The 20,263-nt window shown below is 41.9% G+C and overlaps 1 protein-coding gene across 1 annotated transcript in view; it reads right to left on the reverse strand.

The window, feature by feature from the left end:
• Positions 1–20,263, reverse strand: part of LOC122803780 (echinoderm microtubule-associated protein-like 5) — a 3,919,718-nt gene that overhangs the window by 2,556,470 nt on the left and 1,342,985 nt on the right. Inside the window, exon 9 of the mRNA XM_044073467.1 lies at positions 877–1,133. Within this exon, the coding sequence (XP_043929402.1) occupies positions 877–1,133 (257 nt within the window). The remainder of the gene's footprint in view (positions 1–876; positions 1,134–20,263) is intronic.

Below are 20,263 nucleotides of genomic sequence, written 5' to 3' on the forward strand. Positions count from 1 at the left end.
TGCACATTTCAAGGGCTTCTTTACAATTCCCTGAGTCTCACCTCCACTTACTGAGTTCAGCTCCCATTGATGAATTTGCTGATCATTGTTTTCTATAAAAAAAATCTTTGCCACTGTGATTTCTAAGTCTGTACCAGTGGTGATAACTTTGTTTCAGGGGTTTTTTCCCTTTTTCATATTTGTGCAGCCATGGAGTGTATATACATACACACACACACACACACACACACACACACACACACACACACACACACACACACACACACATATATGTTAAAGGTATGGAAGGGTTTTCCCCACAAATGGAACATACAGGGGTCACACTTTAATTTTGTTCAGAAAGTTGAACCCCAGTCAGTTTAACTCAGCAATTGTTTTAATATATTTGATAACCAGGTAAGCTCACCACACACAAATGTGCCTTTTCAGGGGTGACCAAGGATAACTGATCAAGTGACTTGCTAAGAGTCATACAGTAGGCAAATTGAGATGGAAGGAATCAAACCCTACACCCCTTATTACAGAAAACAGCTCAAAGATGTCATCCTTTGTGATAACTTTCAGAAAAGTCCTCAACAAATTAAACATCTCTGATTCAGTGGAGGAGCATTTCAAAATGTGTTTGCTTTCAAACTAATTATGATTTTAGGATTCTGCTTTCAAGGACTCATAGTAGATCCATAAAACACTAACAGTTATAAAACATTCAGTACTTTAAAAAAGTACTCCAGCCTTATGGAGTCTATATATGTCAATTTATTTCAAGCTGCCACTGCTACTATGATGCTGTTTTTAACTGTATGCTGCTTTGACTCTGGCATCAAAATCCATAAATAACTGCTTAAATAAACAGCAAAAGAAAAGCAAAAACCTTACCAGGCATCTTGAAAAAAAGCCTCTTGCCAGACCCATCATTGGTCTGCAAATATTTGGCATCTACAGACCAGTCCAAGTGTGTGATAAAACTCATTGCTCCAATACACTCCCCAACCTTCTTGTAGCGCTGAACAACTCCATATATATCAACAGAATTTTCATTGGAGCTCACAGCCAAGAATGTCCCATCAGGTGAGTACTTTAGTTCATGAATTGCTTCCTTCCTGTCCTTTATGTGAACAACCTCAGTCATGTCTCTATAATTTAAGGCAAAAACAAAAAAAAATCACATAATATGAATAAGAGACTACACAGGGCCAAACATAACAAATAAAACAGATATAATACAATGATACACTTACATTACAATATCTGTAGTTTATCACTCCTATGAGAATATTTGTTTACACATACTTGTGCCCAGTATCTTCTTCCCCAAAATAGCACAACATAATGTTCTGCCAACATCTGCACTCCCCTTTTTATAACAAGTAAATCATCCAAGCAGGCAATTACATTTAAATGTTTAACATGATGCCTCATAATTCCTTGGAAAATTAAAGGTGCAGAACACACACAAACTGGTAACTTCAACTCCAGCTTTAAGTGTAAATATGTATTTTTTTACTAAAGCACAGTTAACAATGACATAAAAATTTTCAATAATAACTTTCCAAGATAGCTGCACACTAATCAACAGCTTGATTTAAGCTCTCCCAGTGTAAAAAAAAAAAGAAACTGGCAGATAACAAACAGTAATTATGCTTGTTTTAGTAGAATTCAGTTACTGGCTAGTAAGTACATTGTCCAGATGCCGGCAAAGAAGAAACTTAGACAGCATGATAGAAAATCATCTAGAAAAGGTAAAGAAAAAAATTGACTGGGAAGAATCCTGCAATTATTCAACAAAAAGCAGTTCAGTTCAAGCTCCAGCTTAGGTACAAGAGACGGCTTCCAGTAACTTAGAGGAAACTATATGTCAAATGTGGTGATTAAAATAAAAGAAAGACTGAAAAAAATCTATCAAATAACAAAAGGCTGGAAAATGGATTTAAACACGTATTCAGATGAACTGATAAAACTGCAAAAGAGGTTGAAATGAAGAAAAGGCTGGTTAAGAGATTGCTCAAGAAGAGTTGTTTAAAAAAAAATGGTAGAATTAGAAGACAGGGCATGCAGAGAAAACTTGGGATTTTCTGCTGTACCAGAGGAACTGGAATGAACAGACTGTATCAATTTTCTGAAAATATAAATAAGTAACTGAAGTGATATTCCACAGCAAAATTTGTTAAATGAAAGGGCACATTGTGTGTATGCTCCAAACCTGACCATTTGAAAGCAGCCAAGACCTGTATTAGTTAGTAAGAGAAACAGCTGATCTTATCAAAGCTATGGTAGAAAGGCCAAGTATTAAAAACTGGAGACAGCTGAGTGTTTTTGGAAACTCATTATTCACTGTATACCAGGCAGAAGTAGAGCAAATTTATCCCAGTAATCAGGGGATATAGACAGACAGGTGTGAGATTCAAGCTGCTACATCCCTATATCCAGCTGCCTAGAGATTTTTTTTTCCTGGAGGATCAAAGTAATTTTTTTGATGCAGAACAAGCTAAGGATGAAATTCAAGTTTGTCCAACAAAAAGTGAGCTACCAAACAGAAGGGGACTCTGCTTCTGGTTCATCTGATAATAAAGATCATAGAGTGCAAGTGCAACCTTTTCCAGCATTCCAAAGGAAAATGCTTGAGAGACAGAAAAAAGCACAGGAGTTGACTAGAAGAACTGGAAGTACTTCGGACTTGAACCAGAGTCTGAGGGTGGGAGATGGAGATGAGAAGAAAGAAGACCAGCAACACTGAAATTAGTGAATAAATGTAAGACTACAAAACATCAACCAAATTTGTGAAATATGGTTGAGAAAGATTGGATTTTTGTTAAAACTGCTAAACTTGTTGGAGGACTGACAGGCACAGACCTCCACTTTGTGTCATTAATGTTTGGAAGGGATTAAAAGGAAAAAAAGAAAGCGCAACTGCAAGTAAAACAATTTTAGTTCTTAACTGTACTTGTATAAACCATTTTTATGATATAAATTGCATGTTATATAGTAAAGCATTTTCAGTGATTGTTGTATGTGATAAAGATATTAAACTAACCAGTACTTAGTTTCAAATAATTTATGCATTACAATGTAAAAAGACAAGAAAGTCTATACAAAAGCATGTTTAAGTCAATAATCTGTAATCTTGGGCTGTTTGAGTAAGGGATGGAGTGTAAAAGTACAGTTATTATAATATATGTAGAGCTGAAATGTTTTCTTTTACTTTTGCATTTATGAATATCTGGATTAATGCCCTTGTCTTAATTTAATGGCAAGATTTTTGTGTAAGCAAGTGGATTTTTAAAAATGACAGACTGCAATGTAGTGAACAGTTTTCCTTTAGCAAATAAATGTTCAGTGTGAGTTAAGAAGTATATTCTGTTCTTACGTTTCCATGGAAATAAGCTGACTAAAGGTGAAGGCAATAAATTGACAGGACTAGATATTATGTACTGAGAGAAACATAGAATTAAATGGTACAAGAGCAAGCAGCTCAGTAAAAAAATAAAATTTGAAATTACTGGAAGTGAATACGTGATAGCAGCTTTTCTGGTAACGAATTACTTTGACACATTTACTAGAACAGTGTATAATTATTCAGTTTTATTTAATGATAGCAGTTCATTTTTTCTTAAGGCTAAAGTTTAATTTTGGAGGGGAATACAGAAAAGACAGGAATTAATATATGTACGAGCACAGGCTGTAACATGCACTTTGGCATGGCTAACATTAATGTTAGTTTAGTTAATGCCTGTGAGTGGAAAGTACAGTTGTGTACACTTACCATAAATGTAGATGCTCGAGTGTATTCACTGTTGCAGTCATCACCTGTGGGTTATCCCTGCAGTGGTAGTCCTCAGCCAGCCCGAATTGCAGAGTCAATTTTTTTTGTGATGGCTGCTGTCGCTTGCTGACCGACATCAGGTCATCAGTGCTATAAAGCAAGGCAGCTGATGTAATTACATCAGTTTTTCTTGCCCTAACCAGTCAAAAACCCAAGTAATATGGTAAAGTGGTCCTGGTGGCTAAAAGCCACCTAGAAAAGCTTATGTCGTCCTAAAGTAAGAAGTTATAAGGGGGAAGGAGGGAGGGAAACCAGGACTGCAACAGTGAATACACTCAAATATCTACATTTATGGTAAGCGTACACAACTGTACTATGTTCTTCGTGTTTCACTGTTGCAGTCATCACCTGTGGGAGGATTTCCAAATCTGAGGAGAGGGGTGGTAGGATTAGTAAGAGACCCAGGCCTGGGTCAGCGAGCCCTGCAACACTGCAGAGGCAAACCCTGCCCTGGCCTTAGAAAATAGAGGTAGGCGGTAATGCTTGGTAAAGGTATGGACAAAAGTCTAGGTGGCAGCTTCCAGGATGTTCCTGGTGGGAACTCCTCTGAGAAATGCCGTGGAAGTGGAGGCTGCCCTAGTGGAATGGGTTCAAACAGATTTGGGGGGGGGGTTCCCATGTAATTTGTAGCAGAAATGGATACAGTGTGATATCCATTTGGAAATGGTTTGCTTGGAAATGAGCTTCCCCTCTGCCCCTGGGGCAAAGCTGACCAGTAGTTGGTCTGCTTTCCTGAAGGGTTTAGTATGGTCCAGATAGTATCTGAGCTGTTTGTGCATATCTAGTGAGTGCAACATTCTTTCCCCCTTGTTTTGAGGGTTAGGAAAGAAGGTGGGTAGACGTCTGGCCTGGTTGAGAGTCACATTAGATGCCACCTTGGGCATCAAAGAGGGATTAGTCCTCAGGGGAAACCCTGTCTGCATGGAAGGGCTCAATGGCCATCAGTGTCTGAAGTTCTAAAAACCTTCTAGCTGAGGTGATAGCTAGGAGAAATGCAGCCTTCCAGGGGAGGTATGTTCTGCTGAAGCAGCAGGTTCGAAGGAAGGTAAGGTTAGTTTTCCAAAACATAATTCAGGTCCCAGGCTGGTGTGGGTGGCCTTCTGGGAGGTCTGATATTAGAAGCCCTGCTGAGGAATTGTTTCATTCAAGGGATGAGAGAACAAGGGCTGATCTGTGAAAAAATGAGCTGAAATGGCTGAGGCATGGATTTTAATAGAAGAGAAGGAGAGGCCACTATTAAGTAGCTCCACTAGGTAGTCCAGGATAAGGGGGATGGAAGGTTGTAAGATATTGCCCCCTTTGGACTGGCTCCAGGAGCAGAATCTTTTCCATTTTCCTGCGTAAGATTTTCTGGTGCTGGGCCTTCTGGCCACTGTGATAAAGTCCAGGGCCTGTTTGCTCAACTGGGACCCCTTGTTTGCCTTTAGAGTATCAGCCATGCTGACAGATTGAGAGTCTGCAAGTCTGGGTGCACCATTCCCCCTTGCCCCCACCTTAGTCAGGAGGTCTGAGATCAGGTGAAGATGCCTGGGAGGCTGTAATGTCAGGCTGTGCAGTAGAGGGTACCAATGTTGTCTGGGACAATCTGGAGCAATGAGGATGGCCTTTGATCTCTCCTCCCTTATTTTGATCAGTACCTTGGCAATAAGAGCCAGAGGAGGGAATATGTACACAAAGAGGGAGTTCCAGGGAAGGTCAAGGCATCCACCTTCCACACTAGGTGGTGATACTCCCTGGTACAGATTTTTTTCAGCTGGTAGTTGAGGTGTAAAGCAAAGAGATCCACCTCCGGAGTTCCCCACTCCTGAATGACTTGCAAAAAGATTATTCTGTGGAGCTGCCATTCATGTGGGTCTAGTAAGTTTCTGCTTAGATGGTCTGCCAGGGTGTTGTTGATCCCAGGTAGGTATTGGGCAATTAGGTGTAATCCCATGGAGGAGGCTGTCAGACAGAGGTTCATGGATAGCCTGCACAGAGGTTAAGATTGGGTCCCAACCTGTTTGATGATATACCACATTACTAATGTGCTGTCTGTTTTGAGAAGGAGAACCCCTGGCCTGAGATGGGGTTTGAAGGATGTAAGAGCCTTTTGTACTGCCATCATTTCCTTCTGACTGATGTGTAAGGGAAAGTGCTAGGCATCCCAAAGACCTTGGGTGCACCTGTCTGCTAGGTGAGTGCTCCAAGCAATGTCTGAGGCGTTGGTGGTGATGGTCGGCCCGGTAGGTTGGAGGATGAAGGGAGGACCCTTGTTCTTGGCACAAGCTTCTGTCAACCAGAGAAACTCAGCCCTTATACAGGGGATCAGGGGGAGAGAGGTCTCTAGATGTTGAGAATGCTGACACAAAAGGTTCTTTAGATACCAGTGAAGTTTCCACATGTGAAGCCTGGCCAGGGGAATTAGAAGGATGCAAGATGCCAAGTACTCCAAGGCTTGCAGGAACTTCCTTGCAGTGAGGTGGCTTCTGGAAGCCAGCTGGGTAAAGTAGAGAGGCAAGAAGCTCTGCTTTTCTGGGGATAGGAAGGCCATTTGGGATGCTGTGTCCAGCAGTGCTCCTAAGAAAATAATCTTCCTGGAGGGTGTTTGCTTTGATTTCTTCTCACTGATGGTGAACCCTAGGGAAGTTAAGAGGGTATTGACAAAGAGAAGGTCCTGGAGCAGCTTTTCTTTGCACTCCCCTTTGCCTGAATGAGGTAGTCATCCAGATAAGGGTAAATCTGTATATTTCTCTGTCTGCAAAAAGCTATGGCTGGGGCTAAGCATTTGGTGAATAATCTAGGCACAGTAGATAAGCCAAAGGCTAGCGCAGAGAACTGAAACTGTTGAGAGCCTGCTCTGAAGCACAGGAATTTCCTGCAGGATTCCATTATGGGGATGTGGAGGTAGGCATCTTTTAGGTCTAGGGTAAATAACCAGGCATTTTTTGTCAGCATAGGCAGCAGCTGCTGCAAAGTTAGCATTTTGAATTTGGGGACCACCAGGGAGGTGTTCAGAATGGATAGATCCAGGATGGGGCAGCAAGTGCCCTCTTTTCTGGGAACAAGGAATAGTCTGGAATAAAAGCCTTTGCCTGTTTGGTCTGAGGGGACAGGTTCTAGTGCCCTCTGGGATATGAGAGCTTGGACCTGTTTCAGTGCCTCTGCCCACTGATTTAGAGGTAAGTCTGGGTACCCTCTTGGAATTGGGAGTTCGTTGAAAGAGAACTTGTATCCCTGAAAAATGATCTTTAAGACCCATTGGTCCTTTGTTACAGGAAGCCAATTTTCTTTGCAGAGGGATAGCCTTCCTCCTAGCTTTTGGTGAGTGAAAGGAGGGCAGAGGGGCGACAGGGAGTCATTGAGAGTGTTTGCCATAGAAGGATAGCTTAGAACTCCCTGCCTTTGGGACGGAAGTGGTCCACTGTTTGGTTCTCTGCTGCCCCTGGGATAGGGGCCTAGGTGGTCTGTCCCTGCAGGGCTTACCTTGGCCCTGGCTGCTAGGTGCAGGGAAGGACCAGTGCTTAGAGGGAAAGAACCTGGGAGGTTGAACCTGAAATAAATCATTTACTGTTTGCATAGATTTTGCTTTGTCTTCCATCTTTTACTCTTCTGCTTTTACTCCAAATAAGCGGTCCTTATCCAGGAGAGCATCAATTAATTTAGACTTGACATGATCAGGGAGAGGTTGTTCCTTCAACCATGCATGTCTCCTAATGACAGATCCTGACACTGCTGCCCTGCTTGAGGCTTCTAGGGTGTCATATCCACAGTGTAATGAGTGTCTGGCCACTTGGCAAGTAGAGTGCAGTAAATCTGCTAACTCTTTTGAATTGGCACAGTCAGGAAAGGTTGAAATCTTTTGTTTTAATAGTTTCAAAGTGTGTTGTTGATATTTTAACATATGGAATTGACAGTTGAGTACTCTGACAGCTAAGGTTGCAGAGGTGTAAACTTTCTTACTCCATCTGTCCAGAGCTCTGGAATCCTTGTCAGAAGGAAGAGGATTCTTGGCAGAACTAGTCTTAGCTCCTTTAGGTCCCTGTGTAATGATCTCTGGATCTGCGGCAGGATTTCTGTACAGGTATTTGTAAGAATCTGGTACTCTGTAATACCTGTCAGGTTTACTGAGAGCAGGAGGGAGGGTGTCAGGGGCTAAGCTGGATTCATGGAAAACATCATCCACCACTTTTAAAATAGGGGGAATGGCCAGGGGTCTCTGCTGGGGCAGGTCCAGAAACTCTTAGTCTTTTCTTAGACTGAGGGAAATGCTGAGATTCCCATTGGAAATGTTCCATGAGAGTGTGAAGGGTTTCCCCAAAGGAAAGGTATTCTGGTGGGGATGCAGAAGGAATGGCTTCCTCTGCATCTGAATCCTCATAAGTAGTCAGAGGTGTTGGTCATCTTCAAAATCTGAATAATCAGATTCTTGTTCTGTCATAATTTCAGGAGAAGGGTGTCTTTTCCTTTTAGAAGTTGTGACCTGACTACCCCTGATAAGGGAGATGAAATCCTCTTGCCATTTTAAGCATTTGTGCTTGAGGTGGTGGAGCAGGAGCAAGATGGTGGCTAGAGGCAGTTTTTCTAGGAGTGGCCTGGCTTTTAGGCCTAAGAGAATCCATTGGTCTGAGAGAAACGGTAGTTGGATCATACCTCTCAAGTATACCTCATTACGAGGAACATACCTCATTTGGGGTCTTAAAAAGTTCATGTTCCTCAAAGTTCCTCAATGCTCCCCAAAAGGAGAGATATCTATACCTAGTGATTGCAGCCCCCCAAACATCTCCAACGCCCAAGTGAGAACTGCTCTCTCCAAAGCAAAAAACACAGCATCCATGGGACCTGATGGTGTCCCCGGCTGTGTGCTGCACGAACTCAATGAGGAATTAAACCCACAGCTAGGACAGCTGTTTAATCATAGTCTTACCTCTGGATACGTACCCAGGGAGTGGCACACTGCAACTGTGGTCCCACTTCACAAAGGCGGTGCCTCCACCGACCCTGGAAATTACCGCCCATTAGCTTGACAAGCCTTATCTGCAAAGCCATGGAGAGGATCATAATGGACCTCATAAATAAAGACATAGGGAATTTGCAGACTTTGGATCCATCCCAGTTTGGCTTTGTCAAAGGCAGATCATGCCTTCTAAACTTGGTTGACTTTTTCAAACAGTCACCAAAGCCATTGATGAGGGAAAGGCAGTCCATACAGCCTACCTCGATCTGGCGAAGGCCTTCGATACAATACCCCACTCGGGTATCATCATCAGCTTAAATGTTAACCCATACATCACAAGATGGGTTGCAAACTGGCTGAGTGACAGAACCCACAGGGTCAGAGTTGCTGGCGCCATGTCAGACTCAAAGCCTGTCACAAGTGGTGTACCACAGGGCTCAGTTCCTGGGCCCACTCTTGTTTGGCATCTACTTTTCCAAGTACAAGCAAACACAGGAGGGTTATGGCTGACAAAGTTTGCAGATGACTGCAAACTGGGCCATAGTAGAAAACACATCTGACACAGATATCCTTCAGAAGGGTCTCACAAAACGGATAACTGGTGCCAGAGCCATGGCCTAAAGTTAAATGCCAAAAATGCATAGTCATACCCTTCGGGAAAAACAAGGTTACCCCTAGCTACCAAATAGGTGGCAATCCACTGAGCACAGAAGAAGTTATCAGGAACCTGGGGACCCAGGTTGATAGTAGTCTGTCATTCGACACCCATGTAGCTAAAGTAGTTAGGAAGACCTTCTACATTGCCCACCTTATCATGAAGGGATTCTCATCTAGATCAAGGGAGGTCATAGTCTCCTATACTCATCACTCATCAGACCAATGATTGAGTACAATGCCCCATTCGGAATGTATCTGACCCGACACTTGCAGCAGCTGGAGAGGCCACAAAAGTTCCTCACCAAAAGGATAAAGGGTCTCAAACATCTGTCCTATGCTGCCCGACTGAAAGAACTCCAGCTCTATTCAGTCGCCAGCTTGCTCAGAGGTGACCTTTGCCTAACATACAAGGCCATGTCAAACCCAGATTTGATGAATATGCTTCACCTCAAAAATCTAGATCCGTCAGAGCCACAAGGGCGGAGACTTAAACCTCGACACGGCTATTAATAGGACGTGCTGGAGGGATAGATTCATCACCCAAAGACTCCCTATGCTGTGGAATAAAATCCCGGTATATGTGAGGCAGAGCACCTCGCTGGCCTTGTTCAAGAGAAATCTTGACCAATGGATGGGAGATCGCAGATATACCCCAGGGTTTACCTCAGTGTCACTGCTCAACAGAGGCACAGCAAAATAATGGGTATAGTTCCCCATACTAAAGGGGTGGCGTAAGCCACAAAACTATGGGCTAGGCTTGTAAATGCCTTCGGGAAGATAGCCTAGTATGAACCTATGAACCTATTGAAAGACCCTGTCACACATTCAGTGTTAGGAATTTTTTAAGTGAAATCCATGGTAAATAGAAATGAATCATATTAATTCATTAAAAGATCTTCTTTATAAGTAAAACCAGCATATTTTAACCATCCTATGGCCTTCCTAGTTGAAGTTGTTAGTAAGCCATTAGTATGTGTTCCACATTTTGCCCATTTGTTCCACGTTATGAGGGCTAGTGTTCCTCATTTTGGAGATGGAAGGTTGAGAGCTATGAGTTGGATGAGAAGAGGTTAGTTTTTGTCTAGATTCGGTAGTGCGAGAGGCCTCCTCGGAAGCCAGTGCCTGCGTGGTGGCTCCGGACCCAACCGAGCCAGAGACAGCCAAAGGCTCAGAAGACGAAGAAGATTTCTGTGGCATACCAGACTCTGAAAGGGTCTCAGTAGAGGCCTGCCTAGATCTCAAATCTGGCATCAGGTGCTGTGAAAGCACCTCATTGAATTCAGGAGAACTGACAACCTGCTTAGAGGTAGAGTCATCGGAAGGCTTAGCCTTGTGTGGTCTGTCTCCATCTTTATCTCTGCTTTTTTCGGAATGTCCACGGATTGTTGACTGACAGACGCCATTTCAGAATGTGAAGATGGAAGATGAAAATACCTGTCTACAATAAGAGCTCTATGGTGAATGGTTCTCATGTTAAAGAGGGCACATAACCGGTAACGGGGGACATCGTAGTCTGGACCTAAACAAGTGACTCAGTATGAATGGAAGACTTGGTGTGGGATCTGCTTTCCACAGGTGAGACAATTGTTAACTTTTTTGGACATCGGTTAGTGCAAGAAAAAAGGATCTCCAATGGGGTACTTAGCTTTAGACATTTTCAGCTGTAATTCAAACTCTGGTAGCGACTGACCGGCACACTTGCAAAGTCTTCTGCTATGGGCTCCACAGCAAGAAAGACTGATGTAATGACGCCGGCTGCCTTGCTTTATAGCACTGATGACCTGACATTAGTCAGCAAGCGACAGCAGCCGATGCAGAAAAACACTGATTCTGGTATTCGGGCTGGCTGAGGGCTGCCACAGCAGGGATAACCCACAGGTGATGACTGCAACAATAAAACACGAAAACATTTACTGTTCCTGTCAGGAGGATTATACTTCATTATTTGAAGACATACAGAGATCTGCGTGTTTAAATGGGTCTATATCAGAACATCGAAATATTAAAACTTCAAATGGTCTGATATCGAACACTATTCAGTGAACGTTAAGAAGAGCAAAGCTGCAGAACAGCGAATTCTTTCCTCGGGAAAGAATTCGGTTGGCCATTTCTGTAGCTTTGCTATCCTTAGCACTGTGGTGGAAAGTTACGAGTTGGGTTCAGGTAAGTGTACGATTGCTTGTACGTTAGGGTTAGGGGCGGGTTAAGTGAGTTAGGGTTACGGCGTGGGTTAGGTGAGTGTGCAATAGTGACGGACCTTAGGGTTAGGGTTTGGGTTTGGGTTAAGGTAAGTGGGTAGATAGTAGTGTATGTTTAGTTTAGTGTAGAGTTAGATGTAGGAATTTAAGTGTATGTGTGTGGTTGCTATTTGTTTGATGTGCTTGTGTTGTGTGTATGTGTTTCGGAGCAGCAAATTTTTTCCATGGGAAAAAATTTACTGTTCTGAATGTTCGATATTTTCATGTTTAGATGTTTTGGGGCCGATGAAATAGCGTTCGCTATTTTCATCTTTCAATAACGTGATATAAACGCGTTTAAATTAGTAGGTTCTGGGGGTATTTTTTACATTTTTCAAGTTCCTGCCTTTATGTTTTCGTTTTTTAATATAAGTGATTTTTGAACTAACACTGGAGTTTGTGGCATTATTTACAACATTTCTAAGATACTGTTAAGTGCTGGTAAACCTGCAACTTCCTTACTAGTTTGCACAGTCTTTAAAGTCACCAGTTAGTGTTGCTGAGCTGACCAAGTTACTAAAGAGCATTCTACAAGTATGTTTCAAACTGTAACTACTATTTAAGCCACCCAATTGTTATTACTTGAACCTCACTGTGTTATTTGGTGTGTTTTTTTGGGGGGGCTGCACAGTTACATGCTGGTTCCCTATTCTTTTAACACGTTAACATTGTTTGTTTTCTTTTATGTAAATATGTTTGCCTATGTCTTAATTATTAATTCAATAAAGGCATTAAAAATACTTCAACCCTGCTCTTCTCCAAAGCCATTTTAAAAATTTTATTTCTCAGAGATTTCTGGAAGTAAGCTAATACAAGACACTCCTTCAACTACAATGGTAGTAGGTTCTACAAGTGTTGATATGCAAAGAAACAAAAAGGAAATAAATTATTACAGACAAAATGGAGTCTGCCTGGAAACTATCTTGTTTTAACACTGTATTTGTATGCCATTTCCAGAAAGTCTTCCAATTCCTCAGATTCAGAGGATGGCGAGTTGTGCAAACTGCATTATGATTAGTCTCTACGGGGACAGCCAAGAGACTATTCCAATATATAGAGCATGGAGCCTAGAAGAGGTTTTTTGTTTTAGTTAAATATTTCACAAAAACTCAATGTCACAGCCTCAAGATTCAAGAGAAGCTAAAAACTTTGATATATGATCTCCACCCTAAATGATTTAAAACAACTGTTACAATCAGTAATGCCTACTGACTTTCATCAAAAACTACTGAGGAGACCACTCCATGATTTTAATGGCTAATTGAGGCTCACACTCTCCTTAACAATACAGTCACAGAAGTATGCCCTCCCAAAGTAAATCTAGATAGGATAAGTGCAGTCAAACAATGAGAGGGATAAGACCCCGGGGATTATGTGGACTGACTAATAGATGCTCCTGAAAAATTATCAGGCTTTTGAGAAGCAGTGAAGACTGCCTCAGGTGCCATTGGGTCCACTTTTGTACAAGGAGTTCAACCCAAAACTGCTACGCAAATAATGAGTAAATGTTTTAACTGAGCTGTTCTCCCACCTGATACTTTAGTTGATCGTGCTTAGTTCTGTATGGAAAATTTTCAGCAATGTAATGGACAGAGGGGGAGAGGAAGGGGCAGAGTCAGAGGGACAGGCATATGAAAAGGATGAGTCTAGAGTCTAAATATGCAATATGTAAACACCAGAACTCGTCACCAGGGTCACAGAGGGAGATTTCCCCCTCAACAGTTGGTGAATCCAAATTCTACACCCTGTTTTAACTCTTGCCAAAATATTCACTAGTGTGATAACTGTCCCTTCATGATGCAATTCAGTTTTCCCACTTTATGGAAACCCACAGCACAAACAAAACAGCAAATTTCATGATTAACTTCAGCTCAGCAGCAACAGCAGAATGTGCCACTTGTAAATCAGCAGTCCATGTGATCTCCTCTCCAGTGGACACAGCCACATTTGGAAGGCCTGAACAATACAATGCAGAACCAAGTTTTTGTCCCTGTTAAAAAAGGCCCCCTTTTTCAAAATTCAAGTATAAGAAAGAAGTTCTTTTTTAAATGTTATAGGAGCCACTAAATCAATATTTATCTGCTCTTTCCATCACAGTCTGCTACTAACAGGAGAAATAATAAAGAGAGTGGGAATGTCAGCAGACCCTTCTTCTTTTGGGTCTATATTATATTGTCAAAATGGCATTACAGCGAATGCCGTTTCAACGACACACAAACAGAGAAATTCAAAAACAGCGAAAGTTCAGGTCAGCGATTTTTTTTCCTAGGGAAAACAATTGCTTGGCCTGATCTGTGACATTGCCCTTTACCCCACTGTAGTGCAATCTTGGACTTGGTATATTTAGTTAGGGGGGTGTGGGGGCACAGCCCCCTCACATTGGGGGGATGGGAGTGGGGGTGAAGCCCCCACTTTGAAATGTTTTAACTGGTGTGCTGTGTATTGTTGGTCTACCAATTTTTTTCCCTAGGAAAAAAATCGGTGACCTGGGGTTTCGCTGTTTTTGAATTTTGCTCTTTATGTGTCGTCAAAATAGCATTTGCTGTAATGCCGTTTCGACAATATAATACAGACCTTCTTCTTTCTCCACTCTTCCAGTACAGGGTGGTCCTTTAGCAGAGGAAATAAAAGTTATGTACTCACTATAACTATGCATCTATTTTGTCCACTTTCATTCTTCCTAAATAAATGCGTTTAGATCCAATTCTTTGGTCCAACTCAGCGACTTTCTCCAGATTCTAGGATCTGACTCTCGAGCTTCTCCCTTATCCATAATGTCTCTAACCACTGTGTTACCTCAGATCAATATCACAACAAAGCATCTCAATATTGATATGACACAAAAGTGAAGGCTGAAAGATCAGGAGCTCAAACAGGAACTATGGTTCCTAACAACAATTCTGTTAGGTGTCTCCCAAAGACATGGATAGGGGGAAGGCGGGAGGGAAGTTGAGGAAGAATAAAAATGGACAACACAGATGCACACTTATGGTGAGTACAAAACTTTTATATCTGATGTTGTCATTTTCATTCGTTCTACAGTGAATGGGAGAGAGTCCCCAGCTACAGTAACCTTGGATGGCCCTCAAGGAAGGATGTTCCGGAGAACCACAGAACCGAATGCAGCTCTGTTTCTGGGGATGATGCCCAATTTGCAATGAGCAATATAAAAATAAGAGCGTTAGACCATGTGGTAGCTGAACAAATGTTATCAATGGAGGCTCTAGCCGAAAAAACAGCCGATATAGCTACTGACCTAGTTGAGTGTGTTTTTGACTGTCTTCGTAAGGTTAGGCCTCTCAAGGAATAAAGATAGGAAAAATAATCTGTTATCCATTTGGCTAGTGTAGTTTTGGAGACCAGCTTTCCCATCTTAATGCTAGAAAAAGAGGCAACAATTGATCAGTTTTCCTAAATTCCTTACCCTTGTGAAGGTAAAGGCAAAATTGTCTTTGTACATCTCAAACATGATGTGTATATTCTCCTTTATTGTCAAATTTGGGAAAGCAACTGGTAAATTGATCATTTAATTGATAATTGTTTCAGAGGCAACTTCTGGTAAAAAGGAAGAATTTGTGCGTAAAGTAACTCTATCTTTGTGAAAAATCAAATACGGTGGTTTCAAAGACAGTGCTTGGAGTTCAGAAACTCATCTTGCTGAAGTTATGGCCACCAGAAATACCGTTTTTTCAAGACAGAAACTTAAGGTCTTCTTTAGGTGAACATTCAAAAGGTGAATGCACCAAAGTCTGAAATAGCATAAGTCAGGCCCAAGGTGGAGTAGGGTCCCTAATTGGGGGTCTAAGTAAAAAGGTACCTTTAAGAAAGGTCTTACATAATTAGATGAAGCCAAAGGAAAACTATTATCTCTGATGTGATAGTTGGAGATGCCTGGTAACTGAACTTTGATGGTGGAAAAACTTGCCCCATTTTGAAAGATGGAGGCAAGGAAATCTAAAACAACAGGGAGTGGAGCAGTGAACGGATCTAACTCTCTCTAATTAGCCCTAAAGGAAAACCTCTTCCATTTACTCTTATAAATCTTCCTAGCTGAAGGTTAGTGAGATGAAAAAAGAATTTGGTGAACTGGGGAGGATAGCCTGCAATCTAGCCATAACTGGAATTGGAAAAACCATGCAGTCAACTGCAGGCCTGCAATGTCCGGATGATTCATCCCTGATGGGTGTGACAGGTGGTTCATAGGTAGGTACTATGCTATCTGCCCGAGGGCATTTATAAGCCTAGCCAGGGTGTGTCGGCTTTCGCCACCCCATTGATTAATTAACTGATCTTCTGTCAAGCAGAGCCAATGAAGTGATCCCAGGGGTGTATTTTCTGTTACCCATCCACTCATCAAGGTTTCTCTTGAAGAGTGTTACTGAGGGGCTCTGCCTAATGTAGTTTGGAATTTTGTTCCAAAGCATGGGGAGTTTCTGTGACAGGAATCTATCCCTCCAGCATGTTCTATTTATTGTTGTGGTGAGGTTTAGCTTACTAGAGTGCGTGGCTCGCAGTGACTTGGATTTCTTTAGGTGGAGCATGTCCATCAATTCTGAGTTAGACATGGCTTTGTAAGTGAGGCAGAGATCACCTCTGAGTAAGTGATATGCCACTGAGTACAGCCGGAGTTTTTCAGTTGGGCTGCATAGGACATATATTTGAGGCCAGTAATCCTCTTAGTGAGGTACTTTTGTGGTCTCTCCAGCTGTTGGAAGTGTCTTGTGAGGTACATCCCAAATTAGGCATTGTACTCTATGATGGGTCTGATGATTGACGAGTAGAGGGGCACTATAACCTCTTTATTTCTAGATGCGAACCCTTTAGCAATTAGATGGGCCACATAGAAGAATTTCCTAACTACTTTGGCAATATGATTGCCAAAGGAGAGATTACTATCTAGAACCACTAAATGCAGAACAAAAGATTTTCAAACTACAGAGCCAGTAATATACCCTTTAATAAAAGCACAAAACCTCTCTAGCGCCTTGACATTAAGCCTTCCAGGATATAACAATGGTAAAAAAGAGCACCTCTTATAAAGAAGCATCAATTAAGAGAAACAAAGCAATTAAACAAATAAAACAATTAAACAATATAATACAATTAATTCTCTACAATAAATATTTCCAATTGCATTCTTGGTTAAGTCCACCAGGTGTCAGAGTATTATACTTTAAAATAAAAACAGCTTCTTTAAACAATAACTTATTTTTCAAACAAGTTACATTTGTTGCTTTAATTTGTTCAAGAATACAACCTCTCAATTCTGAATAAGCTCCCTCATGTACAGAATTAAAACGGGAAGCAATGGGATTTTCTTTCTTGTCATTTTTAATGTCACGAATGTGTTCCTGCAATCTAATCTTAAATGACCTTTTACTCTCACCTATATAGAAAAGATTGCAAGGACACTTAAGTGCATAAATTATGCCCATAGTGTTACAAGTAAACTCTGCTAACAGTCTAAATTTCAGACCATTAATTTTATCAAAAAACCTAGTAACATAAGAACAAACTGAACAACTTCCACATGTCCAAGCACCCAACCTACTGATCTCACTTCCTACATTTACATCAGGTAAGGAAAAAGTTGCATGTACTAGCATGTCTTTCAAATTACGGCCCCTCTTTAAAGAAATTAAGGGGACATGCCATAAATTTTTACGTTTATATCTTCCCTCCACAAGGAAAGGCCAATAATACTTTATACTGGCTATAATTTCATCGGATAATATATTATAGGAGGTAACAAAATACATTTTCCTACCTCCTTCATTCTTCATCCTATGTAATGTATTATTATTATGTCCATTAATGTTTCCTTTATCTTCTTCTGAAAAACATAACTTCTCTAGAGCCTTTTTAATAACTAAGCATATCCCCTATTTTTAAACATTTGACAGGAGTTAAACATTTCTCTTTCTAAAATATCAGATTCACTACATAACCTACTGACTCTTAATAAATCTCCAAAAGGTAGGGAGTTTAGAATATGAACTGGATGGCAACTACGTCCATCCAAAAAATGGCCGCTATCACCAAATTTTCTATGTAGAGATTACTATCTACCTGGTTCCCCAGATGTCTTATTACCTCTTCTGTATTAAGGGGGCTGCCACCTATGTGGTAATTCGTGGGTGTTTTGTTTTTCCCAAACGGGATGACTATGCATTTTTTGGTATTTAGCTTTAGGCCATGACTTTGACACCAGGTGTCCGTCTCAGTAATGCCCTTTTAGAGGATGTCCGTGACAGCTGGAAAGTCAATTATGGCTCCCAGTTTGCAATCATCAGCAAACTTGGTTAGCCATAGTCTTCCTGTGTTTGCCTGTACTTCTGAGAAGTATATGCCGAACAGAAGGGGTTCCAGGACCGAGCCTTGCAGGGCACCACTTGTGACTCGTTTAGAGTTGGACCTGGAGCCCACTATTCTTACCATGTGAGTTCTGTCTGTAAGCCAGTTGGCAACCCATCTCATGATGTAGGGGTTTATGATCAGGCTGGTGAGTTTTTCTGTAATACCCAAGTGGGGAATGGTGTCGAAAGCTTTGGCGAGGTCAAGGTAGGCTGTGTGAACAACCTTTTCCTCATCTATGGCCTTGGTGACTGTCTTGAAGAAGTCAACCAGGTTTAGTAGGCATGATCTGCCATTAACAAAGCTGAACTGGGTCGGGTCAAGTGTTTGGAGGTTCCCAAAGTCTTTGTTAATGAGTTCCATGATGATGAGCTCCATAGCCTTGCAGACCAGGCTAGTCAGGCTTATGGGGCGATAGTTACCAGGGTCAGCTGTGGCCCCTCCTTTGTGGAGTGGAATAACCGTTGCTGTGTGCCATTTTATGGGCATGTAGCCTGTGGAGAGGCTGAGGTTGAACAGCGTGTTTAGGTGGGGGGGGGGTTTAGTTTGTTCTGTAGTTCATGCAAGACACAGCCTGGGACACCATCTGGCCCCACTGACGCTGTGTTTTTGGCTTTTGAAAGGGCTATTTTCACCTGTGCGTCTGTGATTTCTGGGACACTTCACTTTTCCGGTATTGTTGTGGGCCCTTTTGGGGGTGAGAGGGGGTGAAGTTTGCAATGAATCTATCTGCCAGGATGTTGGCAATATCAGTAGGTTCAGTATATTTTGTGCTATTTTGCCCTAGTTCAGTGCATATCTGCGAGTTGCCACTTAGATTCTTAACATAGCTAAAGAAGGCTTTGTGGTTATCTTTTGAATCCTTGGATATTTTTCTTTCGAAGTTAGCCTTGGATGATGTTATGAGGGACCTTAGTTTCTTACTGATACTGATCAGGGATGTCTTTCCTTCTTGGGATTTGCTTTTTTTCTGAACTAGTTTCCTCTTTCTATTGTATAGCGTGTTTATGACAGGGGTCCACCAGACTGGTTTCCTTCTCTTAAAGGAGTAAGTCTTGGTTTTGCTAGGTCAGGAATGAGATCTAGTGTCCATGGAGAATGTACTAGGTGAGACCACAGGAAGGGGATTCTGAGGCAAGAAGGGGGCGATGAGAATTACTTTGCTCCTCAACTGGAGCACTTTCTGAAGAATCTTGGGGATTAGAGGTAGGGAGGGAAGCATAAAGGTAACTGGATGACCAAACTTGGTCTAGAGCATCTCTCGATGAATGTCCCTGGGGAGAATTTTGGCAAAGAACCTGCTGCATTTATTGTTAAGGGGAGAGGCAAACAGATCACAGCACAGTTGGCCCCATTTATGGAAGATCATATATACCACTGATTGATTTAGAGACCACTTGTGAGGCTTCAGGATGGTCCTGCTGAGCCTGTCCACCAAGATGCTGGACTTCCTTGGCATGTGCATTGCTACAAGAAAGCAGTTGGAGGAGATCACTCACTGCCAAACTCTCACTGCTTCTTGGCAAGGGGCGTAAGATCTGGTTCCCCCCATTTTATTGATATACCAGATTACTGACATTTTCCATTTGAACAGCAATAGTTCCTAGCAGAAGACAGCTCAAAAGGGCCTGCAATTCTAGAAGCACCGCTCTCATCTCCAGGACATTTATATGCAAATTGGTCTCTTCTAGGGAAAATGTGCCTTGAACGGTCCATCCCAAGTAATGCCCCCCACCCACCCAAACGAGGAGGCATCCGTGGTCAACATGGCATTCAGGGGAGGAAGAATACATGGACACCTTTGAAAAACTTCTTCTGTGTGTATCCACCACAGCAGGGATTTCTTGCAACCCTGAGATAATTTTATCAGGTGTCGTAAGGGATGCAGATGAAAAGACTACTGTACTGCCAGAGTCCAGTGAAGAATTCTCATATGAAGACGAGCAGTGGGTATTAAAGTTACTGCAGCAGCCACTGACCCTAGGGCTTTGTGTATCATTTTTGCTGGGGAAGAAAGATGAGAAAGAACCTGTCTGACAAGTGATTTCAAAGTAAGAACTATGTTTTCAGGCAGAAGAGCTAGACAACTAACTGTGTCTAGATGAGCCCCTATAAACTCCAAGACTTGAACTGGTTGAAGTTGTAGCTTGACTGGATTGATCGGAATTGCAGAGAGTGAGATAATTGGAGTAAGTAAACCCTGGCTCTTTACAGAGGATGCCTGGTCGGTGCCGTAAGGAGCCAGTCGTCTACATAAGGAAA

Source organism: Protopterus annectens, chromosome 6.part0, assembly GCF_019279795.1.
Source record: "Protopterus annectens isolate FY-2018-M chromosome 6.part0, PAN1.0, whole genome shotgun sequence".
NCBI classification, from domain to species: domain Eukaryota; kingdom Metazoa; phylum Chordata; order Ceratodontiformes; family Protopteridae; genus Protopterus; species Protopterus annectens.